Raw genomic sequence first — 20527 nt, forward strand, 5'->3', positions numbered from 1 at the left:
TTTTCTGTGGAAAACTTAATCCTAACATCTTTTATTTTACACAGAATGAAGAGGTGTTGACAAATTTAATATAATATGCTTCTTCCCCCCCCCCCCCTTTTTTTTTTGCAGGTGCTTTTCTGGCCCTATGAAATCCTACTCCATTTTATAAGTGAAACTATTGTAGATATTTCCCACATCTAAATTTAAATAAATTTTAAAAGCCAGACATTACAATTCTCTAGATAGTTACTTGCATTTCTAAATTGAGTCTGAGATTGGTTGGTTTCTCCCATTGCCTCCAACTGGCAAAAAGCATCAATATGTCTCACATTGCAAGTCATCTCATATTCTACAAGTGTACTGTACTGCATTTTAAAAAGCAACTGTAAAAGATTGTCATTAGCATAATTTAACTGCAGTGAACTCATCGCAAAACACTTAAGGCTACCCATAAAGGAGGACTATTTTATTTATATGGTTCTGAATAAATGGAGGAATTGCTTCACTCTGCATTATCAATACTATAATAAAGAAGGAACACTGTGGACCCAGTGGTGCAATTCATGGTAAGGACACATCATCACTCTTTGAAAAATACATACATGTACACATGTAAATTCACACCTGAGTTCTTATACTCGAATCCCAGTTCGGCTGCTGCTTTGTCCATGTTTCTGAATAAGCAATGCTGTTGCTGCCACCTTGCCTGTAGAAGCATTTTCAATGTAACCTGCTGAAACTTCCTTGGTTAGGTTACACCTCTCAGGAACTGTTGTCAAGAGGGTGCTTTGGGATTTTAGTGCCTACTTTCTGCTGAAACTCTCTGCAGACACCTGAAACCTCATATAAATTTGCCTATAAAGCACAGAAAAACATGTAATCTAAAAAAATCATTAACTGGTTTCTATTCGTCCCTTATCATAAAGCTTATTATTTTTCTTGTCAGTGCTTATCCTGGTTAAGGTGAGAGGAACTCCTCCCTTAACCAGGCCCAAGAGACCATGGCAGCCTGAATCCCACCTGTGACTTGGCAGAACACAGGACATGGGCAGTGCTTCCCTCTGCTCTCACAGGAAATATGTCATGCAGGTACTTTCAAAGCATACTTTCTTAATATGTAAAGGCAGGCTTGACATCCCATGCAAAATAGAATTCAAAATGCAGCTAGAGGAGGCACAGAACATCAGCCTTTTGACTGCTAACTCAGTGATGAAAATACGTGCACAGGACTAGAGCGACCAGGGTTCAGACTCCTCCTCCAAACTTCACAGGAAGAAATCTTCAGATGGAAAATAGAAGAAAACTTCCCTCTTTGTCTATTCCTGGCCATTAGATAACAAAACCCTAATCATTTTCTGATCCAATAAATATCTAAATCCTCTCTGTGGGGAAACTAAATGCAACTAGTAGAATGGGACAGCTGGAAAACACAGCTTACTTGCACCACGGTCACAACACATTACTAATAATAACCAAGATTTTGGAAGAAAGAGATTGAGTGAGGGAGGGAGGGAGGAAGTTTTTAGTAGATCAGGTGGAGAAGGGGGCTGAAACCAATCTCTCTCTTCTGCCATGGTTGCTTTATTTCAATAAAAGGCAAACAAGAAATAAAAACTGTTTGCTGTGTATGGGAGGATAGGAAGGTGTAATATGTCTTCCAATAACCATGATTTTAAAAAAATGACAAACCATTCTCAGTTCTTAAAAAAAAAATCAATTTTTCTCATAAATGAGATTACTGACAGTGAGTTCAACTGACAGAGCCCTGCAATATGACAGGCAAAACCATAGCTAAGGTTTGCTCATGTATCCTATTTTCCTCAGTTGTCAGCTATAAGCATTTCTTTGCCTCAGAGTTCAGCTGGCTGTCACCTCAGGTAGTGGTATTTTGGATTGCATTCAGTACTAACTCTTCCTGGGAATCAGATAAAGAGCCTGAATGTCTACCACAGGACTCTGGGTTCCTCTGCAAAGGCAAGTACTTAAAAGCTTGATGTGCCACCCAAGCTCTTAATTGGATCCAACCCTATAATTTGTTCCATAATAGGATGACCCAGCAGGATCATTTACAGCAGAGCATGAAAGCAAATGCCAAAGTGAAAATGCAGAAGTACAAAATTGATTGTATAAATTGCCTCATTCAACAGCCTTAGGCTGACTATGAATATTTCAGTGCTGTATACCACTTAAGTTTCACATCTAATGTGTTTCTTGAGTAAACAAATGATGCTTGGGAAAGCCTTTCTCCCTTATAAACAAAATAAGACAAGGGTTCACAAAGAAAACTCAAAACCAATCAATCAGAAATTTTAAAACAAACTGAGGCATAATGGGAGACTTCAAAATAATTCTGTAACAGCTTGATGGGTTTACTTCACTGATTTTTTTTCCAAAATGTAATGCCACTAGGTACAAAAAAATAGTATTGAAAATCCTCTGATACTGAAAGAAAATGAAGGTTCAAAATGGCAATGTTCAGATAATACAGTGATTTTGTTGTGCTTCTGCTCTGGCCAAACAACTAAGAAGCTAACAACATGCTTCAGAAAAGTCGTGGCAAAGTGCTACTGGATGTTTCAGCATGTTTCTCTATTGCCTTTAAGTTCATGTAATGGTGTCCCATAGTTTGAGAGCCAGTTACAAGGACCTCTTCCACAGATGGTGAATGGGGATGAAACGAGCAGGTATCCACCCTAACATAGCACAGGAGGAACCAGGTCTTGCCTAGTGAACAGACAACACATGTTTAGCACACTATCCACGTGTATAGCAGCTGAAAGAATGTCTCTGCCATCTGAGTGGAAACCACGGACACCAAAACTACTGTTTGAGATGAAATTTATTATTAGCAACCCTCTCTGCAAGAAGAGGGAAGAGGCTGTGCAGACAGACATGATTATAACACATAATCAAGTCCACACATGCTGGAGACAGACATCTGTATTGGGAAGACAATTTTCCCCACAGACTTTCTGGCTAAATTTTGGGTTCTGTTCTAGATAAAAATGTTTATATTACAGACAGTTAGATTTCCTAGTACTTAAACACAAGTATTTTCATATTCAGATCACCCTAGGTTATGCAATGTATAGAATTTCTGGATAGCATGTCCATTAAAAAGTTGCAATCCAGATAAAATTACCAGGAGGGAAATGGTCTAAATTTTTCAGCCTTCTCCATAAGGTTTGATTTGTGAGAGATGCTCAGAGCCTAGACCATATATTGCAGTATCCAGAAATCAGCTCTGGAAATGCTTAATTGAAAAATTTCTGTCTATCTCTGCCCATGGAATGGGACTGACTATACTTACAGAAAATCTTAAAACTTGTAATCACTAACATGCTATACAAACACCAGCTGGCTTGACACTGTGTGAAATGAATAGCAGAATATACATTACCAAAAAAAATCCAAACCCAAAAAAAACAGTTTTGCAAAGGAAACCTTCAGCACTGACAGGAAAAGAGATATGCCAGCTTCTTGCTACCTACAGGTGAAACACTAAAATCATCGTGGTTCAGCAATTAACTACATCTTGAGTTTGGAGAGCAAATTACCCCAGAACCACAGTTAAATACAAACAGCACTGGGATTCCAAACTTTGTGCCACTTAGGGAATGTTTTATGGGTTGATTTTTAAAGTTGAAGCATTTTAAATGCTTTATTTTTTTCCTAATCAGTCCACTTGCCAAGTCCCTCTTTGATTGTTCTTTTATGGAGAACAGCTGAAAGATCTCTTTTTTTTATAAATGTCCTAGTCTCATGCCATGTTTCTGCTAATTACTGTTGATTAGCAAACAGCTTGGCAGTTAACTCTGACAGGTTAGTCATCAGCTTGATAGCACTGTAAGCTATCCAAAAGGTAGGGGGAGCTTATTGTTAGTTTCAGACAATTAGCAAGGGGCTGGCAGAGCTCACAACAGTGAGGTGGTCCAGAACTGCTGAGATAAATTACTGAATCAATTAAAACACATAAGTGGATGTCTGCAAGCATATTTAAACCTAGCAAACAAGCTGCTGAAATTCAGTGGGAGGAGAAAGACTAGCAGGGTTTTTTGGTGTTGTGCTTGGTGGTATTTTTTTTAAGCTATTGGAGCTTGTTCTGCCCTGCCTTTAACATTAAATATAACTAAAAGCTGGTGTGGACTTAAAGCAAAATAATCTGGTAAAGAGTAAGATCTGAAATGACTTTTCTTCCAAAGTGGTTAACTTTTCTAAAAGGCAAAGAAGTTGTTCTTGCTAATGCTATAATTGCAATATTGACAATTGGTGGGCAGCAGCTTTTCTCGTTTTTCACGTTCAGCTGTCCCTGTCATGTTGGACAGAACCTTATTTATGGGCTGGCTTTCCTAGGAGTTCCTGCACTGATCCTTCTCATTGTTGGTTATGCCCTGAATAACCAGACTTGGAGGCTGGTTACAGGCAAAAGGTCTCATTTTGAGAAGGTGACTACCTCAAACTGGTTACTGAACTGCAAACTGATCTGCTTTGTCTTGTGCAGCATCACTGGGAGAGCACTGGTTGCTCCAGTAACATGGCTAGCAGTAACCCTGATAAATGGCTCATATTATGTCTGTGCTGTGAGCGAGTATGTCCCCACGTATTATTATGGAGCTAATCCTAATGTTACTGATAGTGAACGCAGAAGGATATTGGCTACATTTCCATGCAGTCAGTTAGTTCCACCAGAGATGACCCGGGCAAGAGATGAAGTGATTCTCCTACTCAGATACCAGTCACAAGTAAGTAACTTGTGTTGCTTCTGTTGCCTGTGAAGCTAATGATGAGAGGTAGAGTTAATTTAGCAGGCAGAGCGTTAAGAGAACAAGATGAGTGTCTTCTGCCTTGAGTACAAAATCTCCCTGTGTTTTGAAGTCTGCTTTTTCTCTTCTAAGTGGAACTGAATTTTAGGTACATAAATTACTATGTCCAGTTGTCCCATTTGCTACCTGCTATGAGAGGATATAGTCTTCCTTGTGTAGTATCCTGAAAAGCACTATCAAGTAAGACAAATGAAAGTTAAAGAGCAAGGGAGGGTATGAAGCTTCTTCATTAAAGCATAAGAAATATGTGGTGGCTAAGGGACCTGGGTTGTGAGAGCTCCATGGCAACCAATGTAAAATCTTGGGTTTTAGAGCAGACTCAACTCTAAGAGTTTACATACCGGAGGAACATTAAGTTTTCCCTTCAGGAAAAATTGGTTTTAAACAGGCTGTAAGTTAATATAGTCTAGAAGTTAGTTGGCTTCTCTTCTAACAAAAATAGCTATGAAAGAAATATACTTTAAATTTATACAACAGAACTTTCTTAACTTGACAGAAGCAAGTGATTTTATAAAAAAGCTGCCTCCAGTAGGCACAGACTGTGTTTGATGGCAACAGGCTCTTTCCAGGCTTATACCTTGTTAACATTATTATCTAGGAAAAACAAGTAATGATCATATAGATTTTCTGGTGCTCAGAAATTACCACTGTGAGTATTTTCAGCTGTAATAATTCTTTCTTTCTCTTTGTAAGGTGGCTGGCTGGCTTCTGATTGCTGTGGTAGTCATCACTGTCTTCCTGTCTTACTGCCTGGCAAGCTGTTTTTCCCCGCTCAGCTTTCTACATTTCAGATACTGGAGCAGCTATGTCCACAATGAGCAGGAGCTCTTTGATGAGGCAACGGAGCAGCACTCAAGGCTCTATGCCATGCAGCATGTAAGGAAGTTCTTTGGCTTTGTCCCAGGAAGTGAAAATGTAAAGGAAATTCGTATCCCATCTCTCAGAGAGTGGCAAGCTATTTCTGGACTGGCCTTTCTAAAAGAAGTGGATGAGGAGCACTATGATTACAGTCTCCTCCATGACTGGGCACTCAAGGAGCGTGCAAATGGAAAATACTTGAAGGTTGATGCAGACCCTTTGATCATAACACAGCTCTGAAGATCCAAGCCACCACAACACCTTGCAGAAAAGCAGGAACCTGTTTAGCTCTGTATCAGACTTAAGCTGTTCTAGAACTTTCCAGCGCATTATTACATTGATATCTAAAGCATGTGAGCAAGTATATCTTGTTAATGCCGTCTTCTAGCAAATGCTTACAGATGCCTTTACTGATGGCATGACTCCTGTGGGATGTGATTTATGTCTAGATCAGGGAGACCTGTTTTAAGCTGCAGCTCTCTGCTTTCTAATGGTTGTGCTAAAAGGAAAGTTATTTAAATAATGAGGTTTTTTCTATTTTTTTTCTTCCCATTAAAAAAGATCTTTAATAGCTAGACTTTTACTAGATCCTATATAAGCTGGTCCATTCTGTATAGAACAAAAGCAGTGATCCAGCTTTTTCTTAGAGACCCCTAGCAGAAATTACTTATTTCTTCTCTTGTTCAATTTTTTTTCTGTATTGTATTAATAAAGTACACTGGCTAACAAGTGGCTACAGTAGCACAGAAGAAACATAGGAGAAATCTTATTGTCAAAGGCAGAGTCTAGAGAGAACTTTCAACTCCGGCAAGGAGATAAAATTCCCACTGAAGCAGAGGATAGAGGAGTGTAACATGTAGCAGCTGTATCAACAAACGGCAAGCTGGGTTGAAAGGTATTCTGGCTGAAAGGAAGATCATCTCATTTTTAGAAATACTTCAAAACCTTTCAGGTGTTTGTGTGCATTTTGTGCAGTACGATATGCTTTGCCTGTAAAAAAACCTGATTTAGACATACTACTGGGTCCATAAATGTTACTGTGATTAAAAACTACTGAATTTAGTGAAAAAGGGCTTAATGATGTTTTTGTTGTATTAATTTAGTGTGGTATGATGTTACTCAGCTCCTCTCTATCTCCCTGTGCAGATGTCTCTGACTCTGAGGGGCTGCAGGGAAATGCATACCATAATTTTTCCAAATGCTTACAGTGTTGTCTTGTCATGTACATATATGTATGTTGTGTGCTCCAAAGCCTTATGCTGAACTACTGCTATTAATAAATGACACAAGGTGGTTGAAGTGGCAAAATATAATTATTTGGTACACTTTACTAGAAAATGCAGGAACCAGAAGTAAGTGAAATTGCAGATCTTGGTAAGTGTGTTTGGTCTTGGAGATTAAACTTCTAAACAAAAGCATTTTAGGAAATGCAAACAATTATCTACTTAATAACTGGAAAATGATGCATATTTAATACCACTTTACATCACTCATTTGAACCTTAAGCTTTCATAGGTAGTGGGTTGACCCTAACTGGACAACAGGTGCCCACCGAAGCTGTTCTGTCACTCTTCCTCAGCTGGACAAGAGAGAGAAAATATAAGGAAAGGCTCGTGATTTTATATACGGTGGGGAAGATCACTCACCATTTATTGTCGCAGGCAAAACACATTCCATTTTGAGAAGTTAGTTTATTACCAATCAATTTAGAGTAGGACAATGAGAAATAAAACTGAATCTCAAAGTAACGTTGCCCCTGTCTTCCTTCTTCCTTGTCTCACCTTTATTCACAGATTTTATACCTCCTCCCCCTCCCTGTAATGCAGGTGGAGGGTGAGTGAGGGTTGTGGTCAGTTCCACACATGTTGTCTCTGTTCCTTCTTTCTCAGGGGCAGTGCTTCTCCCATTCTTCCCCTAGTGCAGTGTGTGATACCTCCCATAGGATGTCTTCCACCAACATCTTCAGCATGGGTCCTTTCCACAGGCTGCAGTTCATGACAAACTGCTCTATCATGGGTCATTTCCATGGGATGCAGCCCTTCAAGAAGGCTGCTCTTGCATGGGTCCCTTCCACAGGGTGTAACCCTTCTGGAATGGGCTGTTCCCATGGGGGGGTCCCCTGCAGGGTCACAAGTCCTGCCAGCAAACCTGTCCCAGTGTGGGCTCCTCTCTCCATGAGTCTTGCCAGGAGCCTGCTCGAACATGGGCTTTCCATGGGGGACAGCCTGTCTCACCTGGGTCTTTGCCACAGGCTGCAAGGGAATCTGAGCTCCAGAGCCTATAGCAACTCCTTCCCCTGCTTTTACATGGAACTTGGTATCTGCAGAGCTGTTCCTCTCAAATAGTCTCACTCCTCTCTATGACCGCAGTTTCTATTATCGGGGGTTTCTTTAATTTTAACAATTTGTGTGCTTCTGTGGTTTTGGTTTTTTCTTTTAACTTAGGATGGAACACTCTAACCTGGAATACACACAACTGTTGGATTTTTGGATCTTAAAGGTTTAGTAAAAAATCGGTATGCTGATGCCTGGATCCAAATGACCAAAAAAACCTGCTGCCTTTATTCTACGTGAATTCTTTCCACTTCCTTTCTTGTTTTAGAGTACAACAATATTTGCAGATACAAATAGAGTGATACAATATTTGCAGTTAAGAGTGAGCTGTCAATTTCTTCCTCACCTAATTTTTAAATTAAACTTTGTGGTTTCTGATTTTGTCCCATCCCAACTACTGTCTGCTCTGTATTTAGTAGTTTATAATTTAAAATACTAAGTGGAAGTATTAACTGTATCTGTCACTGTGAAGTCAGCCTGCTGATATGGAGACCATCACCCTGTTAGCATGTATTAATCCATAGTACTACAGCTGTAGTATCGAAGTGATCTGGTATTTCCCTTTGCTCCTCAGCTCTTTGAAACACATAGATGAGTAGTGAAGGACCAGCTTTCAAAACAATTAATGATTAGAGAAAAATCTGTGAGTTGGTACTGAACTGTGACTGCTAAAACCTGAGTCATGTAACTCAAAAATAAACTTAAATTCCAGTTTTCTCACTTAAAGTAATTCCCTTTATGTCCATAGTGAGTTTTCTGGAAACTCTAGCCTTCTAAACTGTATCTATGCGAAAAACACTAGCCACGTGGCCAGGACTTATTGCACCTTAGAACTACTCTGTACGAAGTACCCACCAGAGTCTCCTGCTGTTTAATCCCTGACAGTCTTAAATTCATCCTTGCAGGTATCTCCCAAAGCATGGCAGCTCCCACTGTCTTTACCCTTGACTCCTGTTCTGCACACGCATAATGGTGATGCTGCCTATGCGATGAACTCCTGAAATCACTGTGAACATTTCCCGGGAAGTTTGCAGGTGCTGTTTAACTTCAAGCTGTACCACCAACTGATTTATCCAGCTGCCCCAAGCGAGCTTCCAATTTCTGGCAGAAATGCCATTCCACTGCCTTCACGGTACCCTCATGTGATACCAAGCACACTGGGTTTGAATCCTCATCAGAATCATAGAATCAATTGAGTTGGGAGAGACCTCCGAGATCATCAAGTCCAACCCTTGGTCCAACTCCAGTCCATTTACTAGATCATGGCACTCAGTGCCACATCCGATCTCAGTTTAAAAACCTCCAGGGATGGTGAATCCCCCACCTCTCTGGGCAGGTCATTCCAATGCCTGATTACTCTCTCTGTGAAGTTTTTCTGACATCCAACTTAAACTTCCCCTGGCAGAGCTTAAGCCCGTGCCCCCTTGTCCTGTTGCTGAGTGCCTGGGAGAAGAGACCAACCCCCGCCTGGCTAGAACTTCCCTTCAGGTAGTTATAGACAGTGATGAGAGGTCACCTCTGAGCCTCCTTTTGCTGATCCCTTTAAGTTTTCAATGGAAGATCGTCGAAGAGTTCTGCCTCAGAGTAGTGCACTCCTTACAGTACGCCTGGAGTTGCCTCTCCAGGTGGGAGCCCATACACCATCACGTGTAAGCACTGGGGCCCGCCGATCTCCGCTCTCGGCCGCGGCTGGTCCCGAGGGGCGGGGAGGCAGCGCGGGCGTGGCGGCGGGATCGCTCCCGCACGGCGGGATGGCAAACACGCCGAGCAGCAGCGCCGGGGGGATTCCCTGAGCAGAGGGCACCGCACCTGGTGCCTCCCTGTAAAGGCAACCGAAGAGGATCCAGGCCGATTCCCTGCGCGCTCACCGCCCAGCCCAGCCACGGCAGCGCCGCCTCCTTCGCTCCGTCCCCTCCTCTCCAGCCCAAAGGCATCCACCGCCGAGCGCGAGCGCTAGGCATGCTAGGAAGGGAAGGGAAGGGAGCGGGCCGGGAGGACGCAGGCGCGGCCGGGCGGGCAGTGGCGGCGGGCCGGGGGCTCTTGGCGGGGCGGGCCGGGATCCCATGGCTGTGGGCGGCGGCGGGCGACGATGACCGACTACAGCGAGGAGCAGCGCAACGAGCTGGAGGCGCTGGAGTCCATTTACCCGGACTCGTTCACGGGTGAGCCGCGGGGCCCGCGCCTCGCAGCCGGACGGGAGGGAGGCCGCGCCGGGGCTGCCCACGGCTCTCCCGAGCCCCCCTGGCCTGGGTGGTTTCTGCCGGGCTTTTTCTTTGCTCTCCCTCGGCGGGAAGAGCAGAGCCCTCGGTGGCGCTCGGGGGTAGGGACGTGCCGGGCGAGCGGCGTGGGCGCTGCCGCACCTCGGCTCCTGCTGTCCCAGCCCACGCTGTGCCGGGGGAAGGATGCGCTTTGGAGAAGCCTTTCAAACGATGCGGCCCTAGGTAGAAATTAGGGACTTGGCTTGTGTGGCGACCAGTTTTCAATTCCGGTAATAGCGACCGTGAAGCACGGGATGTTTTGGGGTACTTAAAGATGCTGTTTGCTCCGTAAATGTTCTCAGCCTTATTCCATTTCTAGTCTGTGGTGGAACAAAGGCAAGCTTTAATTCATTGGTGCAGCATGGCATGTTGCTGGAACTTTCAGACCATGGGTACGTTGGTTCATCAGTTTTTAAGGACTTCCAAGTTACCATCAAACAGTTAAAGAGTCTTTACCGTGTTCGCTAAGCCAGCAAGATTCAGGGCGCTTAGTATCCAAATATTAACTGTGAAAAAAAAAGGGCATTTCCAGTTTCCTTCCTGCACAGTATCTGCCCTGCCCAAAGTCACACAGTATCTAACTTCATCACACAGATATTTGCCCATTGCTTCAATCTGAACATCTTTTCAATTCTTCAGTTTTATGTTAAAGATTAGTTGAAGATCCAGGAATTGATCTCTGGTAGCCTCTACTCTGATGTTTACTCAAGAGTTATTGTTCAGTCATGTAATGCTTTTATGCCCAAGAGAAGGGGGAATAAAGAGAGTGCATTAGCAATTAGGTAAAATTCACAGAATACTTTGAGAGCATGTGTTCTAGTTTGGGGATAGGTTATAACAGTGATGCAGAAAAGTCCTTATGTTAGGATATGATCTGACACCCAGAATTGTGCAATGAGGTTTCCAGCCTGTGAAATACAGATCATGGCATTTGCATTCTCTGCATCTACATAGGAGCCACTTGATCTGTTTTCCAGTTTCCTAATTCACACACTTCATTCTAGTACATTAATTAGGTAGTACATTCTTGAAGGAAAACTCTGCGTATTCTTTTTTTATATTTTAAGAAGCATTTCTCACATTAAGCTGTCCTAAATATAGGTGCAGACATACTGTAAAAATAGTCCAGGGTCAAGAGTGCACTGGAGGCTCATCACACGTATCTGGCACAGTAAAGCAAGTTAGCTTTGGGAGCTTTCTGCACACATTCCATGCGCTAACAGAAGTCATTTGATGGCACGTAGATTGGTACAAAAAGTGAAACTGCCAGAAGAGAATGTTTTCCAAATGAGAAACTCTTTGGTATTGTTGGTGTTTTATGCTCTCATTCAAAGAGCACTCCAGGTGTCACATCATATGGAAAGTAGCTGTTAATTGAAAAGTATTTATTAATAAGGTAAAAAGGCCCTTAACACTGTATCAAGAGCTTCCTTTATTCATTTGTCCTTGACAAGTTTTAGTGATGTGAAATCATGGTCTGATTTAAGGAATCTCTCTCTGATTTGTTTTTTTTCCTTTAAACAGTGTTGTCAGAAAAGCCAACCACTTTTACGATCACTGTGACATCTGAAGCTGGAGAAAATGATGAAAGTAAGTTGGTCATGTCTTATATATAGAAGGAGTTTCTGTGTAAGCCTAATTCTATCACCAACAACTGTGTATACCTCTGTTTAAGTCCTCTTATGGCCCTTATACAGCAAACATTGCTCAGCAAATGAAGTTCAAGGATTTTGGTGATCTTTGTTTAGTTTGCAGAAATGTTATGCTGCCTTGCTAGGACTGCTTTCTGCTGAATCTCAAAGGCTTTGTAGTGTAGTTTGAAAGAGTATGGGTTGTCATCATCCTTGTAGCAGCTTACAGCCATGTGAGGGGATTTTTTCTAGCAACTGCCAGCCACATGGAAGAGTTGAGTTTGTGAGCTGCGAACATGCAGCCCCTTAAGGAACAGATCCAGAACAGAGGCTGTGGGTCCCAAGTCACTGTGTATTTGTTGAGTATCAACAGTTGCATGGGCTCATTGTATGCAAACCTTGCTCCAAGCAAGTTTGAAAGCTGCTATTCTGGGTCACTGTAACAGAAGGCTGGTGCTGTCTTGTTCCATTTTGAAGGAGCAAGTCCTGCTTGGAGCAGGTGTCTGTGTTGAAGAGACTGCTGGGCTGTCAAGAACTGTGAGTCTGGAACTAGGGGAAAGCTTCTTCCCGGTATTCTGGGAGGATGTGTAGAAGACCTTGATTTTCTTTTACATTGATTGTTTCCATGTTAGCCTGGCTCTGGGCAGCTTCAGGTTGAATGCATTATCCTTACACAGTTCCCTGCTTAGTAACTTCTACTGGACATAGTGTTTTTGTCATAAGATTTATGGGGAGCTCTGGAACCCAACACAGAGGCTGATTGCCCAGGCACACAATTTAAAGTGCTAATATGCTGAGATTCCCTCTAGATCTGTTGTTAGGATTCCTCACCATTTTCCAAGAATATGAGTAAGTATTAAGTAGAATATGAGGGAGAAGACATTACTGCTGTAGTATCTGCCATACTACAGAATGTTTTTGAGTTCCTAAAAACCTTTCAAATGTGAATAGAGTGTAATAGTTTGTGCAAATATAGATTTTATCATCTTAATTTTTCAAAACTCTTGGTTTATGTTTAAATCTGTTCATATTGTTTTAATATTTGTTTAAGAAGACTGTGTCAAGGCAAAAATATTTTATATTTTATGATTTTTAGACTGCTGATACAATAAAAAGTATGCAAATAAAGTTATATAGAGTTCCTACCATAAGAATGTGTCTTTTTTATCTTGTAGCTGTCCAAACAACCCTTAAATTTACCTATAGAGAAAAATACCCTGATGACACTCCACTTTATGAAATTGTCTCACAGGAGAATCTTGATGATAATGATGTCATGGACATTATGAAACTGCTAGAACAGCAGGTAAGAAAAATGGAATATCTTGATACAGCTTGATATCACTTCACACTTTAGCTAGAATTTCTCTCTTAACTCAGTTGTTTTCTGAAATATGTGCTACTGATCTGATACCCATTCTGTACTGTAGGGGCTGACTTTGAGGTTTGAGTTTGGTAAACTCTGGTGATGAGGTAGAATACAGGGTTAATTCAGTGTGTAAGATAATGAAATGGAAGTGCCCCAGGGCTTCCCCTCTTTTGCAGTTCTATCTTAAGGTGAATTTGTTTAACTCTATATGTAGTATTTATGAAAATAAGCCATTTCAGTTTTATTTGAAAATATTAAAAAATGCCATATTGATTCTTCATTCTTTTTAATAACTTAACTCTTTGGGTGATAGGGGATCTCTTCAGCCATTGGGACCAGTGAGAGTACCTTGTGAAGGAATGAGAAAGAAACGCTTATTTGGTTTCAGGATTCCTGACAAGTCCTCCCTGCCCTAAAATTGCCATAATATGTTCAGTAGGCATTCTCTCATTTTATTTTACTTTATATGACCTTCAGTCAACTGATGTTCTGTTTGGTTTTCCTTGGAAACTGTCTCACTTCCAAGGAGCATGTAATAGAATTAAAGAATAAACCAGTTCAGGAGAGGAGAGTGACTTGTCTCTTATGATTTGTGATACTCAGATTTTAGAGCTGTATTTCTACTACAGGTTTTATTTTATTCATGAAAAAGTTTTCCAGATGTCTTATAATGTATTGATAACCTGGACATCTTTGTGTTTTGCTGCACACCTGTGTGGGGATTACTAACTGGTTTAACTGGCTGATTGATTTGAATTTTACAGCAAGCTTTTAAGACTGGTGCAGAATGTGTCAGCTGTGCTATCTGCATTTGCACAACGTCCTGCTTTCTAAATATACTTATGCATTCAGCTGCTGAAGGTTTGAGGTTCTTCTGTTTGAAGTTACCTTCTTTGTGTTGTAGGCAGAGGAAAATCTAGGAATGGTAATGATCTTCACTCTGGTCTCAGCAGTACAGGAGAAATTAAATGAAATAGTGGATCAAATAAAAACACGAAGAGAAGAGGAGAAGAAACAGAAAGAGAGAGAAGCAGAAGAAGAAGAGAAAGTATGTAAAATAATGTCTTCAACTAAAAGACTGCTTTTTTAAAATGAGTGGGTTTGAAACAGGAGCAGTTCTCACTTGCAGTGGGAATGGAACAGCTATCTCAAAGACAGTATAATTGAAATGTAGGGACTAGAAGATTGTTAGTGCATTTAAGTGATTTTTTTTCTTGTTTTCTGAAGCAGTCTTTTTAGAAACTACCTGCATATTCACAATCCCATCTAGCATTACTTTCTAAGTAAGAGGCAAGGATTTTTCCCAAATGAAGTCAAAGTTGCTGTAGATAATTTTTTGCCTGAAGAAGCAAGAGGGAATGGGGAGCAAGAAAGGCTAGGATATGTCATGCTGCAGACAGGCTCTATGGTTTGAGGAGGGCTCTCTTCCTTTGTAGACTGAGTGGATAGGGAGAAAGCAGTGGAACCAGTTTTCAAGACTAGTTTGTCTTTCTTGTACGTGTCCGTTCAACCAACCGCTGTAGAATAGTTGTTCCATTCATGGAATATGCTGTGATGAATCCAACTAATGAGTCTTCACTTACTTCCTGAGAAATAGCTAGAGGATGATGGGACTTGGAAGGTTCAGTGTCTCTGAAAATGGCAGAGAAATAGCTGAGAAACAATAATCCCTTTTTTCTGTTTCAACAACATAAAAGGATTAATGTATTTTAATGGAAAATATTTTGGTGTGGATTGCACTTAAGGGTTGATAAGAAGTGCTGCCTACTTGTACATAACTTGTATTAGTGATGCATTTTGAACTATTGCACTCTTGCATCCAAAAGTAGTACGCAGGGTTTTTCCATGAGTTTCCACCTCCGTATAATTCTCTGAAGGGAGACTCCCTTGACAAAAAAACCTTGTAAAGAATGTGTTCTTTGTGTATTCTCAAAGTTCGGATTAATTTCTCAGAATCCTTCACAACAAGCAGTGCTTTTGGAATGTTGAAATTTAAATCCTTAAGAGAATGCTCATCTTCACCTATAGCTTTGCAAGTTGTGTTTGCAGCCTTGTGTTCTGTTCCTTCAGCAACGTTTTCATGGCACTCCTGTTACCATTGAGAATTTCCTGAATTGGAAAGCCAAGTTTGATGCAGAACTCCTAGAAATAAAAAGGAAAAAGATGAAAGAAGAAGAACAAGCAGGCAAAAATAAATTAAGTGGTATGTCTTAACACTGGTTATAAAGTTTCTGCAATGTTACCGGACTATAATAAGTCTAAAAGTGATTTCTCCTATGAAAGATGATAGTAATAAAGAAACTCTTTATGCAGTATTTGCATATTGCCCTCCATGTCACATGAAGTCTTTCTGAGTGCTGATTTTGAGCTAAATAGAAAGCTAATAGATACAAGATTTCTGCTGAAATCATTAAGATTCCCAAACTATGTGTTTAAGGCAGTGTACCACTTGGAGCTGCTGCTGTCAGGCAGAAATAATAGGTGTTTGTTAAGCCACAGGAAGAATCTACATCAACAGTGTATTGATTTGGCCTTTTTTGTGCTGGATCCTACAGGGACTTCAAATTATGCAAGCACATGTAGGAATTTGGGCTGCTGTTGCTGGACTGAAGCAACACAGAGACTGGCAGCTGCATATGACAAACTTACAATGACTACAGAGGATGGCTCTAATATTTTTGCAAAGAGCTTGTCATAGCAGTCGTTCAGTCTCTGTGTTTTGCAGATCACAGTTTATTCAGTAGAAAGCTGAATGTATCCTGTGGGCAAAATGTGGAGGCAATTATTTTTCTTATGAGAACCTGTAGGCAAGAATTAGATCTTGGGCTTTCTCCTCTACAGTCTGCATCACTTAGCTTTGAACTGGTTCTCCTGTGATGTTGAATCAACTTTCCAGCCTGATTACCTGAGAAAGCATGAGCAGTGTGATTGTGCTGTATCACTGTTGTGTTTTCTCCTCAATTCTGAAGGCTTTTGAAACTTTTGGCTAGTTTTGATGAAATTTGACAGAGATGGAAATTTTAATGGTAGGGAGTTTCATAAAAATGTGTACATTTTTATGTACAGGGGACACACTTGAGATGAAATAATAGAAATGAGCCTTCTAGTTTTTCTTTTCTTAAAAGTTTTGTTATTAACTTGTGTCTGTTTTCCCCTATACAAATCTAGTTTATAAAAGCTCCCCCGTACAAAACCAAACCGAGGCTTATTCTTGGATGCCATTAATGTAACCCCAGTCTTACCATGGACAGCAGCCAGTCTTCTTTGTGCATAAGCAATGCAAATGTAGATGGAAGATGGGTGATTTACCCAGAAAGAGTCCTGACCTTTTTTTCTTGTCCCTCCCACCCAGTCAGAAAGGCTTCACTTTACTTTCCTTCACAGAAGTGTGTGTGTATGTCTTGGAGCTGGTGATTTGTGTGTAGATCCAAGTTCCTTTTCGAATGAGGGGATATATGGAAAAAGATGGAGGAGTCAGCTAATTTCTTTTCCAGTTCCCACAGAGGATTTCTTGTGGACTGCAAGAGGAAAACTAAAGCAATAAGGAATGAACACAGTCCGTGGGCCAGTAAGGTGTAGTTTTCTGCCCCGCTTTATTAAAGCCTTAATGACATCAAAGTGACTGTTAGAAACACTGACTCATTTCACATGTAAGAACCTTGTTGGTGTGGATGCATCCTTGATGAGTAGTCAAAAAACACAATGGGGAACTTAGAGAAACAAGCAGTTTAAAAAAAAATAAGAACTACTAGAATTAGTTAATTTGAAAAGGCTAAAAGATGTGCTAACTATTGTTGCCTTAGGTTAATAGTTGTTTCAGAATTCTACTTGCTTATATATTATTTTCTATTTTATTTCTAGGTAAACAGCTGTTTGAAATGGATCACAACCTTGACACTTCTGACATCCAGTTCTTGGAGGATGGTAAATTTCTATTTGTTTCCACAACTGAAAGACAGTGGCTTAAAGTAGATCAAAATTCCTACGTAAAATCTGTGTTGTATTCCTGACTTTATGTCTTACCTCAGTGTTACTTTTACATTGGACAAGCATTCTGAGAAATACTGTTTTTCAAAGTAAACAGAAGTGATTTTAACTTCTTATAATAACAAAATCTTTTCAAGGTGATTAAAGCATATTTATTTGCAGCTTTGAGCTTAAGCTGATCTTATTTCCATTGCTTCTATTCATGTGATTGGACTTTAAGCAAAACAAGCTAAAAAAAAAAGCAAAGCAAAACAAAAAATCCCAAGCAAAACCTGCTTCTTGGTTTGTTTTTTTGTCTAATAGCCAATCTTCTTACCCCCGGTTTAAAGTACAGGTCTTGAAGTTCTGTCTACTCTGAACCTCAACACCAATAATAAACATCTTACAGGTCAAAATAAATGCTATTTGCCTCTGTGCAACAGAGTTCTTCATGGCTTGGGCACATTTGTCTGTTACCTCACCTAAAATATCAACGTGATGCCAACTGAAAATTTTGTAAGACAGCTAAAAAAATGTGAAACTTGGAAAATCTGTTGGAAATAAAGCAAATAGATCTCCCCATGATCGCATACCTATTTAACTTGCTGTACTGCCTCTTGGTGTCCTAGCTTAAAATACTTGATTTTTGAGTTAAGGCAATTCTTTAATGCAGCTGCATTATTTGCCAGTATTGCAAAACAGGCAGAAGAGAGTCAAGACTATTCTTTGTAAGTAACAATTAAAAAGAGTTTTTGAATTTCAGTGAGCATAAACTTGATATGGGGGAGTTTAGTTTATTTTAGAGGGAATAATTTAACCTTGTCTTCCTCCAAAATGCCTAATGTGAAGAAGGGTGTTAATGGCAAAATTGGCTGCCTCAAGGGAGAAACAGACCTCTATTTGGGCTCTGTGACCAAATGATTTGGGGTTAATACATTAACTTTTAATCCTCTTGCTATTGATGATTAAAAACTCCCATTTTATTGCTGTTTTCTTTCTGTCATAAGATGCAAGAAGTTACTAACTGTATTTTAATATTATAATAGCATTTAATACTAATTTTCAGAGGATAACGGTATTATCTTTAGATGGAAATGGTTATAAAGGATCTTTCCAGTCCAGTGAAATAATAGAACCTTATTTTGTGGCCAGCAGATGTCAGTGTTGGTGCATACAAATTAAATAGCAGCAGTCTTCAAGTTTTATCCTCAGGTCAGCAGTATCTCTTTCAGAAGAAAATGTGAAACTATACAAAGCTTGACTGTATTTGTAAAATTTAAATCTGAAGGCAAATGTGTGTATGTAGGCATATGGTGTGTAAGGAATTTTTTATAAACCAAATGTGTTTGTGACTATGATAGTTGTAACTATGCCAGCTGTGAGGTCCTGAGCTCCTACTTCCAACAGTCCTGGGGAGAAAGGATCTTTGCTGCTGGCAACTATACATGTTAATTTCATTCTTCCAGTTCTGAGGTCCTGTGTCACATTTCTCTAGACTGGGTTTTGATAGGAGGGAAAAGTAGCTTCCCTTAGCTGTAAAAAGATAAAATGTGGTGTTTGCTTCTCCGTGTCTTGTTGATGTATAAGAAGCCAAGGAAATTGGCAGATACCTATATTGAAGAACTAATATGAAAAAGTCCTGTGCATTTTGATGTTCAGTTACTGTTTTCCGAGTTGCATGAAAATAAATTATGTTTCTGTTCTTTGCAGCTGGAAACAATGTGGAGGTTGATGAATCTTTGTTCCAAGAGATGGATGATTTAGAATTGGAGGATGAAGAGGATGACCCGGACTACAACCCTGTTAATTTAGATAGTGATTAGACTTAATTTGAACTGATTCTGTCATCAGTATGGACATATGTAAGGAGAGAGGGGCAGGCAGGAAAGCCACAGCATCTGTGGTTTTAGTAATGTGTATTGATTTTCTTTTTTTTTAGTGTTTTTTCCAAAGAAAAAATCAAAATATTTTAAATGCAGGAGAATGGTCTTCTGATGACTTTCACCATAAATAAATTTACTTTAATATTTCAAATGAGAAATTTGAGAAATACCAATCTATCTGAAAATGCTTCTCTATTTTCTCTTATTTTTTCCTTCCCACTTCATAATTGGCCTTTGAAGAGATGTGGCAACAAGCAACATGGAAAGATGTTACAGCAAGCACTAAACACACCTGCATCTAAAGGCTGAGCAGCTCTTCTGCCATCTTCCACCTGGAATATACGTGTGCAGCTTTGGTGAATAAAAGGGATCACATACCATGCAGTTATTTATTTTTTGGTTTTTTCCTCTGGAATTTTTGAACATTTCACATCATTTCTGATGCTCCAGTCTATCAGCTGTAGATAGGCAGCACTAGTCACCTTTGTTGCATAGCCTTATTAAAGTTTAAGGGAAACCATTTCCATACAGTTAGAATATTTTTTTACCATAATCGAATAATATTTTCAAAATGACTAGTTCAAGTCAGTAGGGAAAAAAATCAGAATGTGACAAAGTCCTCTTAAAGTTTGGTTGATTTGTTATGAGAGGATTTGGTTTTTTTTGAATGTGTGCATCAGTTAACTTCCATGAAATGTCAAAACCAACCCTAGGAAAATTAGTTTGCTTTTGGCAACAGATTGTGTTGAAACACTATCAGTGGAGTGCAGATTACAGTACCAGGATTTATAGAGTGCTTATAGGTTTGAATGTAATGGGTGTAGTTTTAGAAGCATCTTGTTGGTGGCCTGTGAGGGTTAGCACAGCATGCAGTGAAGCTACACTTCATCTTGGGGATGTTACCCATCCCGCAGAGTTGCTTCTGAAGCAAAGTTAGATTCCTCCCTTACCACCTACACAAACCCCCAAACACTGCAAGAACTGTGGTGTTCAAACATGCTGTGTTTGAAACTGCATCACTGGAAGGATGATGGTGTGGATGAAGGTTTCAAAAGACAGCTCTCCAGATAGAGAGGTGGGCACTTCAATGATTAAACACTGTGTGCTGAATTTTAAATACTGTTAGTAGACTGCCTTAACTATGCCAGCTTCAATCTTTGAAGAGGGTTGCACTAAAGTACCACATTGCTTAGAGGAATAATAAATTTATGAATTTTAATATTTGAAAATTCCATATTCAAAATTATAAATTTAGTTCCAGAAATAATTTCATGGGATATAAGATTCTCTGCTCATATCACTCGAGAACATCTGTTTCGGATGGTCTCCTTTAACACGTTTCAGTACGGTTTCTTTGGGTTTTTTTGTATTCAAGATGTACGAATTTCTAGTAGATAGAAATAAATGTTCAAGGACACTGTAAA

At 40.1% G+C, this 20527-nt stretch overlaps 2 protein-coding genes across 2 annotated transcripts; both read left to right on the forward strand.

The window, feature by feature from the left end:
* Positions 1-1516: 1516 nt before the first annotated feature.
* Positions 1517-7413, forward strand: CALHM4 (calcium homeostasis modulator family member 4). The gene is made up of 2 exons (XM_071548944.1): positions 1517-4724; positions 5499-7413. Exons 1-2 carry the CDS (start codon positions 4167-4169, stop codon positions 5901-5903), a joined length of 963 nt encoding a protein of 320 aa, XP_071405045.1. The 5' UTR covers positions 1517-4166; the 3' UTR covers positions 5904-7413.
* A 2565-nt stretch (positions 7414-9978) lies between these two features.
* RWDD1 (RWD domain containing 1) lies at positions 9979-19483 on the forward strand. The gene is made up of 7 exons (XM_071548947.1): positions 9979-10158; positions 11779-11844; positions 13061-13191; positions 14159-14302; positions 15325-15457; positions 17116-17178; positions 18931-19483. Exons 1-7 carry the CDS (start codon positions 10086-10088, stop codon positions 19041-19043), a joined length of 723 nt encoding a protein of 240 aa, XP_071405048.1. The 5' UTR covers positions 9979-10085; the 3' UTR covers positions 19044-19483.
* The last annotated feature ends 1044 nt before the right edge of the window (positions 19484-20527 follow it).

Source organism: Pithys albifrons, chromosome 2 (genome assembly GCF_047495875.1).
Source record: "Pithys albifrons albifrons isolate INPA30051 chromosome 2, PitAlb_v1, whole genome shotgun sequence".
Taxonomy (NCBI): Eukaryota; Metazoa; Chordata; class Aves; order Passeriformes; family Thamnophilidae; genus Pithys; species Pithys albifrons.

Excerpts from the sequence above, each read along its gene's own strand:
- CALHM4 (XM_071548944.1), top strand. The coding sequence starts at position 4,167 with ATGACTTTTCTTCCAAAGTGGTTAACTTTTCTAAAAGGCAAAGAAGTT. Across the intron at positions 4,725-5,498 it reads TACTCAGATACCAGTCACAA|GTGGCTGGCTGGCTTCTGAT; the intron begins GTAAGTAACTTG and ends TCTCTTTGTAAG.
- RWDD1 (XM_071548947.1), top strand. The coding sequence starts at position 10,086 with ATGACCGACTACAGCGAGGAGCAGCGCAACGAGCTGGAGGCGCTGGAG. Across the intron at positions 11,845-13,060 it reads AGCTGGAGAAAATGATGAAA|CTGTCCAAACAACCCTTAAA; the intron begins GTAAGTTGGTCA and ends TTTATCTTGTAG. Across the intron at positions 17,179-18,930 it reads CATCCAGTTCTTGGAGGATG|CTGGAAACAATGTGGAGGTT; the intron begins GTAAATTTCTAT and ends TGTTCTTTGCAG.